General features: G+C 42.2%; 1 protein-coding gene across 2 annotated transcripts in view; it reads right to left on the bottom strand.

Annotated features, from left to right (window-relative positions):
* The window catches only part of SMARCC1 (SWI/SNF related, matrix associated, actin dependent regulator of chromatin subfamily c member 1), a 95025-nt gene that overhangs the window by 69036 nt on the left and 5731 nt on the right, over positions 1-20258 (bottom strand). Inside the window, exons 1-5 of one of the 2 annotated variants that reach the window (XM_062603942.1) lie at positions 17936-18237; positions 10415-10534; positions 4981-5066; positions 1277-1358; positions 116-208 (exon numbers count right to left, since the gene is read on the bottom strand). In XM_062603942.1, coding sequence (XP_062459926.1) covers positions 116-208; positions 1277-1358; positions 4981-5066; positions 10415-10534; positions 17936-18199 — 645 coding nt within the window. In that variant the 5' untranslated portion in view covers positions 18200-18237. Of the gene's footprint in view, positions 1-115; positions 209-1276; positions 1359-4980; positions 5067-10414; positions 10535-17935; positions 18238-20258 lie in introns of those variants that run through there. The other variant, XM_062603943.1, reaches the window with a different exon arrangement.

Here is a 20258-nt window from a genome sequence, read left to right as displayed (position 1 = left end):
CTGCTGCCCTGTGTTGTCAGATTCCAGATGTAACTGATACAATGAGGCTAAGCAAACACATTTTATCTTGCAACTGCCAAAATACACTCTTTAAGATACACTATTTAACAATTACCTGGTGACGTTTGACAATATCCTTCAATTTATTAGCCAGCTTCAATTCTATATCTGGAATGAGGTAGATGGTTGGTCTGCTCAGACAGTTGTTCTAGTGGAGAGAACAGAAAGTCAAATAAGAAGTTAGTTGGCCACCTGGGACAAATAAAAAAATTCCTATCAAAATCACCAATGCTTGAAAGAGCTCAAAAGGAATATGTGTCAGTTTGTGATATGGCATACTAAAAGGAGCTCCAGAAACCCTTCTGATAGCACTCTTTCCTTTTCCTCCTTGCCAAAGTCCTATCCTGATTTCTTTCCGGTCTCCACAGATCTACTGTTAGCTCTAACAAAGACATCATTGCAGACAAAGGGAATGTGACCCAGTACAGCTGTTCTCATGTTCCCGCTTTTATAACATTTTTAATGGAAATGATGTCTTCGATTTCAAATAATTTCTGACAGGCTCTGGGAGACTTCACTTGAGTAGGAATTTAAGTCCCTTGTGTGTCAGCTTTCAAATCTGAATCTGTCCCCTATCACCAAAATGCAGATTCATCCATTTCTACAATATCAACAGGTATATGTTAATTTCATTTTGAATTTTAATATGTACTCTATTAGGCACTGAAACCACCATACAATGGCAAAAGTTTTATCATAAGATTGTTTCTTTTTTCTGTCCTTCCTCCCATTTCTATTTAGAATAAGCACCTGCAAATTACATCTTGATATTATACACTAAGCCTGGGTTTAGAGTTTGAAAGAGGAAAAAAAAAAAAGCAAGTGACACCATCTAAAATGTACCCTAACCTGAAAAAAGTCACCTGTATAAAGCTGAGTCTCAAGAAAGTCAACAACTGAATGGGTATGTACAGAAATAGTTCCTCAATCCTAAGGGTGCTGCTTTCACAGGAAGCCAGAGACACTCGGGATGCTTTCTCCTACCTTACAAAGGGGTGGTTCTCACCCAGTACATATCTGAAGAACACCACTGAAAACATTCTGAAGTTTTCAATGATAAGATGGAATTGCGACTAAAATGGGTGGGAGAGGGAGGGAAGAGTATAACATTCTTACAGAAAGCCAGGGTGAAACACTTCCAGTGGGTCACAACTGAGGCACATAAAAACTAGTGAATCCCTTCCCTGAAGAGCAGTTTTATGTATGAGTTTCTTGCCTGCACTAGTGTTTTCTCAATGTTCATAAACATCTCCACGTTTCGATCCATTCGGGATGGATTCTGCAGGTCAAACCTCCGCCTGTTAAGGAAAATTATTCAAAAATATTAAATTCAACTCTCCTCCACTTGGTAGTCAAGAATCTTTCACGTTCCACATAAAAAACAAGTGTATCATGGTAGCTATGTAAGAACACTTAAAGCACAATCACAAATATTTTTGCTTCACTTGGCAGCCCCCACAAGCAAGAAAAATCACAATGAACCAAATCAACAAAATGCAACTGATTTGTGAAATGTGTAGGGAAAATGAAGGTTGACACTGTCCAACAAAACCCTGTAGCAGGGTCGTGCATTCCACTACAGTCACAAAGGGTAATTAAACAGATAATCAAATGCTCACAATGGATTTCAACAACTAGATGAGAAAATTCATGAACAAGCTCTCACGTTTCTCTTCCTTCTAGTTGCACCCATCCAACAGTCCCAGATTCTAATCCAGGAAAAACACAGCAATTTGTCTGCCTGGTATTTTCTAAACTACTTATCTATTTGAGAACAAGCCACCCCACACCCAACACACAGGTAGCTAATAATCCATGTAAACACTTCATCATCTTCTTTATTGGACTCTGGTATTTTAAAGTTTGCTGCTTCATTAACAAAGTAATCACAATTCTTGAAATAACAATGCAGATTTAAGTGTCAATCAGAAATGGGGGAGATAACACAAAATCTGAGACTTTCTACTGGGAAGAAGCACAAGAGTCCACCCAAAACATTCTGCTGTATGCATCTGAACCATACACATGTTCAGAATCATGGATGAACCAACTCAAAAGAATTTGGGACAGTAACAGCACTAACGTCAGCCCCTTGCCAAGCTCAGCACCTGCAGGTGTCCGTCCTGGCACTATCACACAGGCCAGGGCACTGCAGGAGCCTCTGAAACAGATCTGTGCCTGGCCCTTAAGAAATCAGCCTTTTCCAAAGCATGATATGTTTAAATAATCAGATTGTTGACTCTTAGATGTAAAACACTGTCTGGTACACTTCTGTACCTCTCAAGTTTTGGAAAAAACTGTTCCTAGAGTCTGAAAATACTCTTAACTGGAGTGTGGAGCTGGTGTTCAGCAGTGGCAATACCAGCAGAAGGGATTTCAGCATATAATAAATAGCCAGTACACTTAATAGAGTGAAAAAGCCATGCATGTAACTACCATGCAGTGACTGATATGCTTTTAGTTAACACCCCAACTTAAAAATAGAAGAATTTATTCCAGTGCCCATATCTACTGAGTTTCTTTTAAACACATACTTGTTTCCAGTAACACATCAAATCAATTTTTAAAGTTTAAAAATATGCAATGAAGGTAGACCAAAGCAAGACTAATTTTTATCGCAAAACCCATTACCACACAAGGATGGCATCACACCATTGTAACACTACTCAGTTAAAGACACTTCAGGTGGGACCACCATGTTTTTATTCACATGAGGGTCTAGCATTTTCACAAAGAAGCTGCCCACACAGGTGGCACTGTGTAAGTATGCTGCCATGTTGGGCAGCACTAGAAACAGTCACTATTATGACAGTTTCTATGCCAAAAAACAACATCGCAGGCTCTTCCCTTCACACTAAGGACACAACAGACAAGTTGTAGACAATACCCTGGTATCTTTCAATTTTAAATTAAAGTTATGACCTCTTTAAATTGAGTTGCGCATGCTAAAAAGTTTACACTGACTTCTAGAAGTAAGGCCAGTCATCAAGAAGTCAGGCAGTTCTCTGCACAACACAATTTAATGAGGTATTTTACACATGTAACACATCGGATTTTAAGAGCCAAGATCAAGTCACTTTTCCAGAATTCAGCTATTGACAGCTTCATAGTCTGTATTCAAGACATACGCTTATCAAAGGTAATGGTTTCAAGGAAGGAATATAAATGCTCAATAAACACAAACTAACCTAGACACTTAATAAAGACTTCAGTCCCTACAAAACAAAGACACTTAAGGCATGGGAGTCTGACCAAAATTCTTACATTTGGTTGCCTAAAATCTGCATTATGTATTCAGTTAATGGTACATATGTCCCCTTCCTGCCTGCTTTTGAAACCCATAATTTAAGAGAAGCATACAAATACACTAAGAAATCTCGCTTTTTTTTAGTTGCCCATTTAGATAAAATAGTAGCACTAATTCTTCCTATCCATAGTTTAACTGATACCATCTGACAGGTTTTAGCAAACAACTACTTGAATTGCGGTGATAAGACAAGGTATGTCCAGCTGCACTGGGTAAGTGCATTTTTCAGACATACCTATTATGACGAGGAAAGGTACTTCTCCTATAAGACAGATCATTCACAAACAGGTTAAGCAAGAGCGACAATGCATACCATTAAAAAAAAATAAAAATCATATTTCAGGCAAAACACCACGTATTATTTGGTTGAGTCAGTGAAGGATACATTCCAAGCTCTAAGTCTGATCTTCAGAGTTAAATTCAAGTATCACTTCCCTCTACATCCCACATGCACAAACACAAGACACTACCCACACTAGTTTCGAGGAATTGGCAAGAGAGTGAGAAGAGAGGAGGCAATCATATACGAGTTTTGCTGACAAATTTTAACAACTGAAAACGAAATCTGTTGGGGGGAAAAAAAAAAAAGTTTAAATATTCATAAAGTAGGAGCCATTTAACTCCTTTATCTTAAAGGCAAAGAGGCAGCAAGCCATGCCTGAAAGCTATGCCACATAGAACATGACAAACCTGCATCACGTCTTAAGTGCTTGTAATACTGGAGGAAGAAAAACCCTGAGAACAGCTTACTCATACCAGCTTTCTGATGTATCCACCTCAGAACCCGTTTAGCTGATAAAGAGTATAAACAGCTCCAAAAAAAAAAAAATAAAAAAAATCAACCACTTCATTTTCGCCTTTTAATTTGTTCTTGTAACAGAAACAGAGTCAATTCCAGGAATGCTGTTTACAGGTCTGCACAGCCTCAAATCAGAAACTATTTAAACTTATGTACAAGAACAATTTCTGCTTACTTTTATTTATTGACTTTTCATCCTCACATTTTTTTCAGTGTTCTCAAATACAGTAATTTATGCTGTCTTGGAAAGAGGATTATAACTTAGAAACACACAGGTCAAAACACTACTGGGATGCCACACGAATAGTTTTAATGTTGGTGTCAATCACTACGTGGGCAGCATCTCTAACAACTGACACTCTGCATGTATGGAGGTTGATAAATCGTAAGTTTTCCATTGCTTATTAGTATCTATGCAGTGCTTCATGTTTTCCCATTATAACTAAACTCTACACTCAATCCAGCAACAAAGACTTACATCTTATAGATGGGAAACTGATTCTATGATACTGGTTAACTTTGCAAGTCATACAGCAAGTAACCAGCCAAGAAAAAAGCCTGAAGCTTGTAATTAACTCCCAACCTACAGGCTCAAGACCTTAAACTTGGACAACTTATCTTTAAATTTAGAAGTGTGTGTGTGTGTCTCAAAAAAACTACCATCAGCAAAACAAGAAAAAAAATTTCCTCTTCCCATCTCCAACTCCCTTGCCTACCCAATTCTCCAGAAAGTATTAAACTTTAAGTAGTCTGCATAGGCATTTCATGTGCTTAATTCATGCAAAAGGTGTATAAATCAAAGCTAAAAACTTACCAGCCCTGTTCATTCTTATATTTGTAAGCAGCACCAAGAATGTGGCATAATGTACCTCCAGCTTTGAAATCCATGAAGCACTTTGCCTAGAACCCAACAGAAAAGTGAAAACACAGTGACACTGACTTTTAAGTAATTAAACAAATACATACTTGTTAGCTGAGTTTTAGGCACCTAACTTATCAAATGCACAGTTTTTATTTTTAAATTAATCCCTTCTGGAATTTTACATTCTCCTTTAAGAATGTTTTGAGAAGATTAAATTCATTTGATTTAAATAGAATTCTTCATGTTTGCAAGCAGAACCTGACCTATCTGAAAACTCTGAGTTCTTCCTTATGCAAGCAGCTTGCAGAAAATTCCTTGTATAGCAGTAAAACAGAAGTCCAAACTACTCTTTGAACATGCATTTCACAGTCAATTAAACCTAAAATCAGAAGTACCACTTCAGAAGCTCCTCATGTGTATTAAGTAAACCAAACCCGATCATTAGTAATGAACATCTAAAACCCAGTTCCACAGTCACTACAGCTCCTAAAGCTCTCCCTTCCTATCCCTCCTCCTCTACCACAACAAAAAGTTGTTTCTGAAAATCTGAGAAGGTCACCATGCAGATCTGCCCTAAAAGACTAAATCCAAATCACTTCTTCCCTAACAATTTTAGCAGAGTACAGCCGAGTCATGTACTCATAAACACGTTCTCCAAATTCAAGAACTGCAGTTCAGACAGGAGCACAAGAAGACTGAAAACCTCTACCAAGTTCCACCAAGTCCTTTCTCTAAAAGGTTATTAAAGGAGCAGGACTGTTTCTTACACAGAAAGGAACAGTTCTCTGATAAATTTTAATTTAGAATTATCTCTGCTGTTTTACAATATTTCTGGTCAGGATGTTTGGACGTGCTCAGGAAAAGTAAGGTGCTGTCAGAGTCATCTTCAAAACTGATGACAACTGGACAGCTCAGCTGAAGCCAGGATCAGAGAAAGGCAACACCATGATCTATTTCAACCATAATTTGCAGAGTACTAACATGTATGAGGTTCACCTTATCAGGCTTGGAACAGGAAGAAAAGTGTGCAACAGCACTGATAAACAAACCATGGATAAAGAAAGCAACACATGACGTGATAACAGAACAAATGAAAACTTGGTTTCTGTCCACCAGGCCTTCTCTTTACAGTAACAGACTGTTATCCGATATGACTGGTAAGTCAATTTGACTAAACCGCAAAAAAAGTGGTTTCTTTTGTTTGTTTTTTAAGTTCTTGTAAATGCAAAAATTCCTTTACAAACATGTACTCGCATCAGACTACTCTGGAACACTTCTTTCTATTGACAACAGCACCAAGCTGCTTTTGGCAACTTTTATATAGGATCAAGAGGACTTTAAATATACCACAAAGATGCTCCGAGAGCTGAGCACCTCTGCTATGGAGACAGGCTGAGAGAGCTGGGCTTGTTGAATCTGAGCAGAGTAAGGCTCCGGGGAGATCTTAGAGCAGCTTCCAGTGCAGAGGGTTTGGAACTAGATGAGTCTTCAAGATCCTTCTAACACAGACCATTCTAGGATTCTATGAAGTCTGTATCCCTGGCATCGACAAGGAAGGACCCACCTACAGAAGCTTAGCCCCACATGTCCCAGCCCTACCAGAAGCATACAACAGCCACATCAAGGGGCATTCTTGGGGCTGAGCTCTTCTGATGTTGCTCCATCCAGTGCAAAATGACCAACTATTTAGTGAAACAGCAAATTAATCCTATCTTTCCATATGCATACAGACAAAGATTGGTCTATATTGCATTTCTCAGTAAAAATAAACTTGTACAATTCACAAAACAGAACTTGGGGAGGTGTTTAATGACTGTCTGAAGTTACCAGCAGCTTTCTGTAGGCTGCTTTCTTCTGGTACTAGAGAAAGCACAATGTTGGAGACACTGCACAGACACAAACCTTCCTAGCAGTTTTTCTACATAAGGAATGCTTCTGGTCTTGCTTCTTACTTTTTAGACCAGAACAGGTAATTTTCTTTAAAGAAAGTATTTTATATTACACCTCAGGAGTGTTTCCTAACACAGAATAAACATCAAATTACAGTCTTTGCACTGCTGACAAGCATTTTAAACTCAATCTGCAGGCAAGCAGCTAAAATGCTAGCACGGGATCTAAACGAAACATTGCTTTCCTTGGCTAATGGAAAGCAAAGCAGTTCTGTGTGATATCAAATTCACCAGTGTCCAAGAACAACATAAAAACGATCCTTCATAAGCATTCAACCAGAACAGAACTGCTTCTGGTCCACCATCTGCTTATAGCCCTGCTGTGCACTGAAAATAATAGAGCTCAGAGCCACCATGCAAGTGCTTGCCAGTTTATGGGCTGCTTGCATTTCAAAGCTGTTCTTAGGAAACTGAAGTCCTCTATGGATGGAGAAGTCTGATCAGAAGCTTTAACTAAACCAAAATGTCTTAACATGCTGAATGATTTTACTGCCATAAGACCTGGCTCTGAGAATACAAGCTTTGGTTTACAAACACATAAGCAAATGCTAGGTACTCTAAAAAGAAAACCAAAATCTCAACATGAAGTCAGAAGGCCCACTGACAGCACTAATAGGCAAGTCGCTGTTACTTATCTCCAGCTATCCAACATACATGTGGTTGTCCAGAATTGACCTTTCCCTTTATGCTGATGTGCCAGACATTTCACACAACTGAATGAAATGACCACAGCAAAGCCCATCTATATTTTGGCAAACAGCCCCAGGTACCCAACATGCCCTACTACAAAACTTTAGGGCTTGCTGCTGCAGCATCGCCTTTATCAAGCTGCCCATCAGCAGCCCACATTAAATCTTTCAGTGACAAGGCCCCACCTCTCTGCATTCCTAGGACAATTCTGGCAGGTCCCGCAGCCTGGCACATGGCTCGGTCATCCCTGGCATCCCTGGCAGCACAAGAAACTGAAGCCACTCTGGCAAGTCAGGATTTTATGACGTACCCAGGAAGTTCAGCCAAAACTCAACCATGAAAACCAAGACACACATCCCTTAGACGTAAGTCACTTTTTCAAAGTGTCAGCAGACACTAGCAAGACCCTCTCATTAAACTGTAGTCGTCGCTACTTGCATAAAAGGAAATTGCTTTTAACAACTAGACAAAACCTGCTTCAAGGAAGAGATGCAGCTATCAATAAATCAGATTCCCTTCACATTTGTGCCCAAAACCATAGAACCGAGGAACGATTTTATAATTAGCTGTTGTAGGAGTTAGTACCTTACTATAAACTTTATTTGAAACATGCAAAATTGCCTTTAAGATTACCCAGCTTTTTATTTTTTGAGCAGCATTAAGGTTAGACAATATGTATTTAAATGCAGTGATGAGAACACATGCATGGAAGTTAAGCATGTCTTGATGCAAATGCACAGTCCTTCATTTAATCCAAAACCCTGTGTTGTATGGACTCCTTGCCAAGAGCAGGAGCTTAAACACAGAATTAACAACCCTCTCTCAAATGCAAAGTCTACTCGGTGCGAGTGGATGCAGTAAAATGTTTGAACTTTAGTTCAAGAGATTATTTAACCTTTTGTAGCTTCATTCAGTTTCTTTTCTGTGGAAGCCTGCAATAGCTTTTCAATTACTTTTGGAGGTTAACAATGTCACTTAAACACATCCGTTCGCCCTACCTCTCTTCCCCAGTCAGACAAAATCCTGTAAAACTGAAGCATGCAGCATGTCTTCAAAGTGATATGGTGAATAACAGAGCCTCCTTCGCAGCCTGAACCAGCACCCTGAATTACATGTCTAAAAAAATGAACGCTAACCTTGTCTTGAGAGTACATACCACATTTTCTCCTAAAAACAATACAAAGGAAGACATCCTGATGAGCTGTTTTGTCAGACATAATTGAGAACAGAGAGTTCCAACTGCTGTAAACTTAAGCTGAGCAAATTTGATCAGATTAGACCTTCAAAATGGTAAGAATAGTTAAACACAGGAACAACATATTTACAATGCCACTGAAATCTTTATGACCCATTTTTAAGATAAGATAAATTGATTTAACACTTCAGAGCACTCAAATGGTTTATCAACTTGTTGAACACAGGTAGTTTTATGGTCTACACTGCCATATCAAAATAAAGCACCACAATGTTCACCTCTGTCCCTAAAGCTTTTCCTTACCCCTGAGGTATCCAGTAAGCAGAACGGAAGAGATGGTGAACCACATTTTAACAGCATCTCGTGGTGCTTCTGTGAGTGTTCCTAAGCACCAAGTCTTAAGTTTCACCTTAGTGACTTTGGTGACTTTACCCCATAAGTTTGAAAACCCTCTCCTGAGGAACACACACACAAATTCACATTCCTCTCAGTACTTAGATAAACAAAACATCTGGAAAAAAAAAAACAACCAAAAACACAAGACCACAAAACCCACGCCATAAAACAATAAAATACACTATTCTGTAAGTGATGGACCAAAGATACAAGTATTTTCAACAGGTTTCAGAACAACTTCAATTTATTATATTGTTATCAGTTACAGGTATTTCCAACTTAGTATGTTCATCTAAAGAGAACCCTAGATTGCACCTTAGATTCCCAGTAAGCATTCTGCAGGCAAAAATAAGCAAAGACCATCCTGCTGACATCCACAACGCTTACACACACATTTATGACAGTTGTCTTGGACCACAAAACCTACCCTGAATCAGCCAGCTGGACGCTTCACACCATGCTGCAGTCCCTGCACTTCACAACTGAAATCCCTTTGTTACTTTGCCCTTACCATTTGCTGCATCCCTCTTCCCTCTATCAGTTGTTTATGCTTCACGCTCAAGTGGCCAAAATTATTTTTGGGGTTGGCACAGTTCCAAGCACAATGGGACTGATCTTTGACCACCATCACCGGGGTAGCACTGCTAACAATGCGCCAAGTTTGAATTTTAAATAAGCAACCTGTAAAAATGTTTGTGCATACCAATATCCTGAGTGACTAGAAAACTGTCCCAGATTAATTAGGTAACAATGTGCTACTAGAGAATACCATGAAGCCATTTCTCTGTGTTTCAGTTTGAACAGAAATGCCCAGCAGAAACTTGTTTGCTTTGGGAAGCATATATTATTCAGCCAGTCTACAATGCATCAGTCCAAACAGATTTTACTTAAAATTTACAAGCTTACATTTAGTACAAATTAAAACATTTCCACAGTATTCAGGAAATCATTTCCAAATGTAAGGAAAATCAGCTAGTTTACAGTGAAAATCTGTTTTTAAGGAGCATGATATTTCATCCCTTCCAGAGGATGCATCATCCAAAGCCTCAGACAAAGCACTGATCTCCCCATCACCTGGAAGCAAGCAGCAGCCCCAATACAGGAGGAAGAACAAAATACGCTCCGGTAACAGCAGTGGGTTAACCCAAATACTCACAGGAAGCTTTGTGAAGGCAGGATTGGTGACATGTTTTCCAAAGGCATCTTCCTGGAATTGCAGCAGCTGCACCACCAGGCCAGCCAGTGTTTTATTGGTAGGAGCATCTGCTTGAACATACTGAAAGACAAAAAAACCCACACTTACTTAGGATAAAGGATAATAAAACATTAAGACTGGTTTACTAATTCTCCAGACTTTGCCCAAGGTTGTGGAGTCAGACATTGCACATTCCTGTGTAACATTATCTAGGTGTTCCTGCTCTGGCAGGGGGATTGGACTAGATGATCTTTTGAGGTCCCTTCCAATCTCTAGCATACTGTGATACTGTGTGAGTTGCACAGCACAGTTTTAAGATTTAAGGATCACTGCATGGCTGGGAAGTGGGTGTGCATACATGGAAGGAGCAGCAAATGCTTTTAGCTTTAGTCTTAAAATATAGCACGTATCTGCAAATCATCATCAGCTCACCACAGCCAGAGCTGTTATACAGGTAGAGATTAACTACTTCAATCTGATTTGTAGCTCCTAATAAAGAAACAGACTAACTCTGGCCCACACATACACAAAGCTTTCTACAGCAACTTTACAAGCTCCTTCCGTAATCAACTAATACGTTAATCCTTAAAGCATCCATTTGGTACTACATAGCATGTCACGTACAAAGAAAAAACCTGATCTGGGTAACTACATTTGCAATGCTTTGTGACAACTTAAGCTCTTCCCAAGGTTGTACTTCTAACAAAACACATACAGATATATGTATATAGAAAGGAAATCACAGCATGGAATATAAAAAAAAATATCATACCACAGCTGCTGAATTTTCATTACTCTTAATATAACTGTATTAACTTACTGGCTGTAATCTCACCATGCCAGAAGAATTCCAGGAGTAGAAGAAACATTACTTGTTCACCTAGAATATGGAACAATATCAGCTACCTCAGTAGTTTACCTTGCTAACACTCTGAGCCATAAAGCTTTGGCTCTACCCTCAAATCAGATTCTTCTAAAGCCCCTTATTTTTTTTCTTTTTTCAGAGGCAGAACCCTCAAAAGTTTAAAGCAGTGGTCTTAAATAGCAGGCAGATCTAACTAGGCTTTCCAAAGCACCATCTACACAGCATATTACACTTTTCCATCAGAATTTGATGACATCTGACCATCTCAAGATCCAAGTTCCTTCAGTACTTGTTAAGAGACAAATAGTAGAGAAATTAAATCTCTACAACTCACAGGATAAGAATACCTTTAAGGCTCTCCAGGTGTCCTGCCCTGTGCACAAAACCTAACATAGAAATATCAGCCTATAAAGAACAAAAGGTTTACTTTCCAAAGCTGGATTTTCATTTTAGCACTTTCCCTTCTCCTAGGGAGGAAAAGCAGGCAACTGTGGCAATTTTATCCAATTAATAACTGCTATCAATTCTCACCAGCTACTACAGAGATATGAAGCAGAAGTAACAGTCTTTCTTCCTGTTAGAACTCAGCTAAGACAAAGACTTTTGTTCCTAGGTATGTAAAAACCCTCTAGACCCTCAGACTCCTCTCAGCTAGCATCTACTCTCTTTATAGCTTTTGGACTAGAAGCTCTGGATGCTGCAGCTGAAATCACCAGAGCAGTTTAGGCCATCTTTTGTTGAATTACCAATTTTAGACAGGATTGGCAAAATGGAGCATGTGACTCGCTCAGATGCTCCCATTAATCCAGCAGCTTCCCTAAAAAATCCCTCCCAGCCTCTGCATTAACTCGCCAGGTGCTGCAGCTCAGCGGGAAGGTGCCATTCTCTGCCTTTGTTACCAGTGCTAAAATTCTCCAGCAGGGAGGCACAGAATCATACTTAAATCCTACTGCTAGCTTTGCCAGAACCCTTTTTATCATTGTCCTAAGGGTTGCTAAACTAAGAAGGATGATTACCAATGTGCACATGCTGCTGTGTATTTTTGTATCTGTTAAAACAAGATTTCTCATGTTGTTTTTTTGTATAGCTTAAAAGTGGCTATCACACCCAGGATGTGCACACACGTAGTGAATCTCCCATCATTTTGCACATTCAGCATCTGCATCACCACTACCTTATGCAAGTCTGAATAATACTTTGAGATTTTAGCTCAGTCACGCCAATTAGAATGCACTCTAAATTAAAAGGTGAAGGCAAAACAGTTCTCTGCCAAAATACAGATTTAGGTTTCACACAAATGTGAAAACAAAAGCATAGCAGACCAAGTGCCAGACTTCATATTAAATAATACTATTTCTATTAACAAGACAGCTTTGGTCTTGAACGCATTCACATGCCATACCTATTACACACGCTCCAAAAGCAAAACCACTGGTTCCCACTTAAGCCCAGATATTTGAGACTGTCTACTCACCTCACTGTAATGCTTTCTCTAAATACCTATCTGGAAAGGTGTGGGTTTTTTTTTCCCCAGTAAAACAACACACTGCAGCAGTAAACCTTTAGTTTTGCATGGGAGGCACACTCCACAAGATTATAAAAAAAAAGGAAATTGCTTTTGCATATCTTCTCTGAAGCTACAGTCTTTATTTCGGCAACAATGAATAGAGGAAACCCCCTCATAACCACTGTAGCTCATTTAATGGAGGAAAAGCTATGTATTGCCACATTTGCCTTTACTTGTATACGTTAAAAGCCTTAAAGCTTTTCCCACTAAATTCGACACAATATCTTAAATTAATAAAGTACCAGAAACATGCATAAAAAACAACAAGAGAACAAGCATTGATGGCTCTCGCTAACAGCAAAACAGAAGTATATAGCAATTCTGTACTTATGGCCATCACATAAAACAAAATGAAAACTCAATTTCCAATTCCAAATCTTGGAATTTCATTAAGCCACCCCTCAGCCCACACAGTGTACTTAAGCCCACAGCTTCTTCAGGGCACAGAGAACAGAATTGCTTCCAGCACAACCCTCTAGTTACGGTTCTCTCAGCTCCTAGTTTGAGGATCCAACAAACCACAGCAAGGCAATGCATAACAGAGCTAACCAGAAGGACCTTACTCTTCACACAAAGCCAGCAAAAGCAGAAAATGAAAATCAGTGAGGAAATAGTCAAGGTTTAGAGTTTTCTAGTAGGGTTTCTTTGTCACTTGTGAACAAACAACACCTGCTCTAAATACCTGGTGACTTTGAACACCCAGACTGCAACCTCAGTTAAAAGTGAAAGAATTCAGAAGAGGTGCTATTCTTTCATTGTAAGTATTTTCCTCTGGGATAAAACCCCAATCATTTACATAAGATTATACCTTGGAAAGTGTATTCTTAGACATGTGAAATTTTTCAGGCACTTATTCCTGTGCCTGCAGACTCTGTTTTTACCTCTTGCAGGAGGCACCAGCAACTAGAAGCTATCAGAAAGGAAGAAAACACGAGGAACCCCTGATTCTATTTTGCACTGCCGCTAAGTTGGTTTTTTTTTGGTTTTTACACGAAACTCATCACTTTGCCTGAGGTTCCCCCTAAAGGAAAAAACCACCTTCAGAAGGAAACACAGAAGACTCCTCTCAATCACTTATGCACACTAATGAGAGATCATACAAATTGATCTTTAAAGCAGCAAAATTGATGAGATCATTTTATCAACAAGCAGTGGCTGTCAGAGGACTGAAGGCACAACATACCCACAAATATTCCACTAGTCTCCACAGCAGACAGAAGCAGAGGATGATTCTGCAGCAAATGAAGATTTTTCAACAGCAAATTCCAGAAGACAGAAACACTGCCCTGTTCCTAGACACACAGCTTTGGCATAAGGGGATTTTGTTCAAGTGCTGAAATACCAAAGTCCCACTGACACAGCAAAGGTTTTTCTAACATTTCCACATCAATTAGATACACAACACCTCCCACATATCTTTAAGCAGAAAACATGTATGGCTGGAATTCTTTTGGTGTAACTCAAATTGTTCAAGAACAGGGTATAACACACAGCAGAGGCAATTACTTCCCTTCACCAGCAAGGCTTGTCATCACAGCTGCACTGGAAAGCCTTTGTCACAGACCTGAGGGATGAATTCATGTGCCCCATTCTGGTGTGGTGACTGACCTCAAATAAGTACATCACAGCTCTGCATTGTAGCCCTGATGCACAAAATCCTTTCCTTCCCCCAAAACAAAGAACATTTCAGGCTGGACTACTAAATAGCAGGAAGAAGAAAACCAACATTAAAATACTTTGATTTAGGTTATAACCCTTGTTCCCTTTTTTAAAGGCAAGAACACAAAAGAGCTGCAGGCACAAAGAAAATCCTCCCCCAGATTAAATCAAAGTCAGTCATTGAAAAAATACTTGATAAGGTTGCTACCAACATGAGAAGTCAGAGGCAGCTGAAAGATAACTACAGATCCTCTCAATTCAGCTTCCGGCTGACAGCGAACAAGCAGGTGGTCTCCAAACAGACATCTTCCACTGTAATGACTGCCATTTCATAACAGCTGCCAAGAAGCAGCTCGTCCCTCCTCCCTGTCAGGCTGAGGCTTATTAACAGACAGGCATAAAGGGATCCCACACCACTGCCTGTTATTATGGTCCTGTGGTAAAACAGACATGGTCCACCAGCATCAGCCCAAAGCCACACAACAGCACCACGCTCCATTAATTCAGGAAGAAAACTTATTATTCTACACTAGCTACTACTGAAAGTGGGTCCCAGCTACTCAACAAACTACTCAGATCTCCAAGCAATGATACCTCCTAGCAGACGGTATGATTTAGTGTCTAGATGGACGGCCTGTGCCGTTGTCGCCTTAAAGAAACAAACCAAAACACCCTCCTCCCTGGCCCCCAGAAGATCAGTTTTCCAACCTCCTCTCTCAGAGGGCAGAGCTTTCAGAGCCACTGAGCAGCTGAAGCTCCCATAGGCCAGCATATTGACCAGGACATGATGAATACACTGGGAACAGCCTGTAAGGCATACAGCTGGATAGGTTAGTTTCTGCATCCTTCATAATATATATGAAAAAAAAATCACCCCCCCAAAAAACCAAACAACCCCTCAAGCTATCTTAATTGAGATGGGATCTGAGGAAAAAGTTCTTCCCTGTGAGGGTGGTGAGGTGAGGCCCTGGCACAGGTTGCCAGAGAAGCTGTAGCTGCCCCATCACTGGCAGCATTCAAGGCCAGGCTGGACGGGGCTTGGAGCAACTGGTCTAGTGGAAGATGTTCCTGCCCATGGCAGGGGGCTGGAACTGGATGAACTTTAGAGTCTACTCCAACCCAAACCATTCCCAGACCATTCTAGGATTCTCTGAATCCTCCAGGCCTTGAATACCACAGCACACACCCATTTCCAACTCTCAGGAAGAAACGCTCAAACACCCATACCGCAGACCGATGCCAGGGAGGAAGTGTGGGACCTCCTGCGACCCTCAGTGCAGAGAAATAGAGCAAACTGACTTCCACACGTCACAAATACACAAAAGTAGGGAGCACAAATAAGTTGCAAATAAGCTTTTTTTCCCCCGTCAGTGAGAGTTTTACAATATCCACTGCAAGCCTCACATGCTATTTAAACCTCTTACTTTTTTAGTTATGCTCTAGAGATATGGAGACCTCTCAGATACTGGAAGACTTGATCTTGAGAAAAGGGTAAGATCTGTAGTTGCAATTCTCCAACTCTCTCCTCGCCCATCACAACTTCTGGACCCTCAATCAGGCTTGCCGCTACTCTCTGGATTCTCTCTGACTGATCCCCAATGTGTGCAGAGCTGGACATAACACCTACTACAGCTGACTGCTTCCTCACTGCCAAGACATGTGTCCTTTTTTAAGGACACAAACCGGCCAAAGTCAGCTACAATCACCAGGTACCTTTCTGAAAGGTCATGCACCTATAGCAAGATGAATATAGATGCCAGATGAACTACAATCTATTTGCTGTACATCAAAAAGGAGCTAACATTTCCATGTGGAGTAGTATCAGCTTGTCTCCCAAAACAAAAAATAATTTTCATTTTTTAAAGCATTTTACACAGCAGTACCTTGAAATTCATCAGCCTAGTAAAGATTTCTTCTTAACCCAACTCTCACTACCTCCCAGAGTTTCAGAAATAAATAGAATCATTTCATCTTTATAACCAGCAATACAGTGTAAACCGATTATAATAATGGAGTTTTTCTTTGGCATACAAAATTAAAGTTCCCACCCCTGAACTATAGATAAAAGCCCCTGCAAGGCCAGTAAGGCAAGAACCAGCTTGTCTAGATAGTTTTCATTCATAACAGCAAGAGACAATAACCGTTAAAGCTTTTAATAAATGACTTGCTCTTCTGCAACAAAGGAGGTGCCAGTTCAAACTTATTTCAAAAGTTTATTGAGTTCTTGCTGGTGTTCAGTTACAAAAATGGAATGAAAGAACACGCCTCCTAGGTAGTCTAGAAACAGCAGAGAAGCACAACCAAAACAAAGTCAAACGAAACGTGTATTTTCAGGTTACAATTCCCTTATCAACATAAGTAGCGTAAAAGCTGCTCGCTCAAATGACAGCAATACGGCTGTACGTGGCTGCGCTGGAACAAGCGAAGTGGAAGGACCGGTAAAACACATCCCTGAGCCTGTTCCGGTTTTTAACTCAGCTCAGATACCAGTTCTGGAGCACAGCCACACAACTAACCCGATCAACAGCACCCACAGAGCCACGAGCAATCCTCTCTGCGGGTGACTGACGCTAGAGCGGCCAAAGAACAGAGGACGGACTGCTAATCTCGGGCAAAAAGAGAGGCTAAGGCGCCTTTAGTTGTCCAGTATCTCTCCTTGACGTGGCTCTGCCCCAGCTAATCCTCATCCTAGGATGGCTACAAAGCTGTCTAGGCAGAGAGATCTTTCTTCTGGAACATTCACCTCCGTAATTTTTCAAGGTTTAGCTCTTGAAACTTAAAACATTACATAGGGAAAACACTTCAAAAGAAAGCGAAGAAACAGAGCGCACAGCCAACCAAATGCAAGACGAAGAAGACTATATGGGCGATACACAGTAGTGACACTACCACGAAGTGAATTTGCTCTAAGTATAGCCAACACGCGTGGAGCTGTTAACGCCACCACATCCAGCGAAACGCGGTTCTCAACGGCACGAACGGCTTTTTTTCCTTTATTTCCTCCCCCACTTTGTTAAACCCACCGACACTTCAGGGGTGCGGTTTAAGTGAGACCGTGTAAAATCCTGGCACGCCAAGTGGGGACTTGCCCGCACAAGAAAGTTACCGTTGCCACTCGCCTCGCTGTAAACACGGACGCAGAGCACTGCTCTCGGCCCGCCTATGCCCACCACAGGCTGCCTCAGAGCCGCCGCCCGGGCCCGGACACCCCGCACTAGCACGGGCAGGGCGCGGCGGCGAGGCCACGGCTGACAAAGGCCAGCGACGGTACCGGGCCTCCCCCCACCCTAGTCCCGCGGGAAGGGACGGCTGAACCGCCGGTTTCCCCCCGCGGCGGGAAGCCCCCTCGCCCCCCGACCGGGCAAACGCCCTCCCTTGCATCGGGCCGCACCTTCTTGTAGTGCTTCCCCAGCCAGACGCGGACTGAGTCGAGCTGGGACACGGTCTCCGGGCTCTCCCAGAACTTCCCCGTGGGGCCTCCGTCCTTCCGCCGCGCCACCGATAACGCCGCCATCGCGGGGCCTCCGCTCACCGCCACAGCGGCCGCTGCCCCGGGCCCTGTCCCTCCGCCCGCCGCTACCGCCGCTGCCATTGTTACCCTCGCCGAGCGCCGCCACTGCGGCCCTACACCTCCCACCCGCCTTACGCCGCGCATGCGTTGGGCACCGTTCGCTCCGCCCCTTCAGGCATGCTCAGGTACCTGCTCCCCCCACCCGCTACCAAGCCGACGCCGCGGGCCGGTGCGGTGCGTTGCGGTGCGCTCCGTTTCCCCCCGTTCCCTCACGGTACACCCCCCACAACCCGCGGCAGCGTCGGTAAGCCGCGCCCCGCCACCCTCAGCTCCTGCCCCCCGCCGCCCCTCCCCCACGCGGCACCATCGCCATCTTAGCGCATGCGCGGCCTGTCGCTGTGCTAAGCCGGAGAAGTGCTCTCCCACTTCTTGCGCATGCGCGGGCCCGCGCCCAAGGCGCTCCCTCCGGCGCTAGTCGCACCTCCTCCTGTCGGCCTCGGCGCATGCGCGCTGGATGCTGAACTTGAGGGCGGGCTCCCGGTGCGCTACGGCCGGGAAAACGCATGGTCAGCGCCATTGGTAGCGGCTAAGGCGGACTCCAGGTGTGCCGAGAATCCAAAAAAGGGCCGTCAGTGCCCTAGACAGGACACCCTTTCACCCTGGCTGGTCACGGCAGCCCGGGCTATCCACAGCAAGCTCACCTTATGGTCATTTTTCAAATCCTCCGCCTTACTGTTTCACAAGCAGTGCACTGATGAGCGTTTGGGTGCTCGTTACCTCTGTGGTTCAGCCTTCACTACCTGTGTGACAGCACCAGGCTGAGGTAGGCAGGGCACTCCTGGCGGTTCTGGGCTGTGGAGACTGCAGGTCTCATAGAATCCCAGGTTGGAAGGGACTTCAAGCATCATCTGATCCAACTTTTCTAGGCAAAGCGTGACACAGACTCGATGGCCGAGCACGCTGTCCAGCCCAATGGTAACAAGTGTCCAATGCTGGGCAGTCACCACTTCCCTGGAGAGATTATTCCAGTGGTTTATGGTTCTCATGGTGAAAATTTTTCTTGTGTCCAATCAAAATCTCCCCAGGAGTAACTTGTGCCCACCACTCCCCATTTTTTCCATGGGACTCCTTGTAAAAAGGGAGTCTCCATCTTCTTTGTGGCTACCCTTTAAATACTAAGTCAAGATCTGATCTGATCTAGACCTCCTTTTTAATATGACACACGTGCAGGATCTGGATATATGGGGTACTAAACAAAATTTTTCTCACATATGATACTCATGTATCATCAAGGATATTCAGAAGCAGCCCAACCTGTGGCAATGCAGGATGCAGATGATAGGCCAAGAGGAGGCAACAGGGGCACAGATGGAGACAACTCATGGGAATATACAGACTTAACAGTTTCAAAAATCATGTGTTTTAAAATATATCAAACAAATACACACCCAGTCTTCACTGCTGGGTACACTGTGTAGTTTCCTTCCTTATTTCATAATTCACATCTAGGCCAATGGGATGAGTCATTATGAAGCAATTTTCCCCAAATTTTCTTTTTTAAAAACACTGAGCTTTGACAAAGTTTCTGCTAGTGCTTTATTTGCAAATCCAACCATTCAAAATACAAAAATAAAAAGGCAAAAAAAATCTGCCTGAAACTATTCACTGTCATGTAAGTGACTCAGTGACTAGAAATAATCTCAAATTCTGGGTCAATACCGGTTTAGAATGATTTAAGCTATGACAAAGAATAATTTCTCACACTGCAAATCCTTAGGCAGCCCAAGTCTCAGCAAGCACACAAGATGAACTACCGAGCAGTGGGAAGCTCAATGCAGCTGATATTTGTGACAGTATAACCTCACCTCTTTTGCTTCATGAAGCATTTGCAGGGAAAATCTGGTACCTCCGCTGCCAGAAAGCACCACTGTGGTCCTGCTGTGTACACAGAGGGACTACAAACCATTGCAAGTCTCAGCTGCACAAGCCAGCAGAAGAGTGCACACACAGGTTGTTAAGGCAGTTAAATCCAGGAACTGAGGATGCTGGCTGAGGCTGCTGGTTCCATCAGCTGTCTGCTTGGTTGAGCACCTAAAGCGAAGTAGTATCTGGAGCACAGTCAGTTACATATAACAAGAAATCCAAATAAAAATAAAATCACTGTAAAATGAAAAACTTGCGCTTCATCCCCTTTCTGCAATGG

Source organism: Pezoporus occidentalis, unplaced genomic scaffold, assembly GCF_034315485.1.
Source record: "Pezoporus occidentalis ecotype Australia unplaced genomic scaffold, CSIRO_AGI_Poc_V1 ctg82, whole genome shotgun sequence".
Taxonomy (NCBI): Eukaryota; Metazoa; Chordata; class Aves; order Psittaciformes; family Psittacidae; genus Pezoporus; species Pezoporus occidentalis.
Note: the sequence above shows the minus strand (reverse complement) of the source record. Positions and strands in the feature narration are given on the sequence as shown.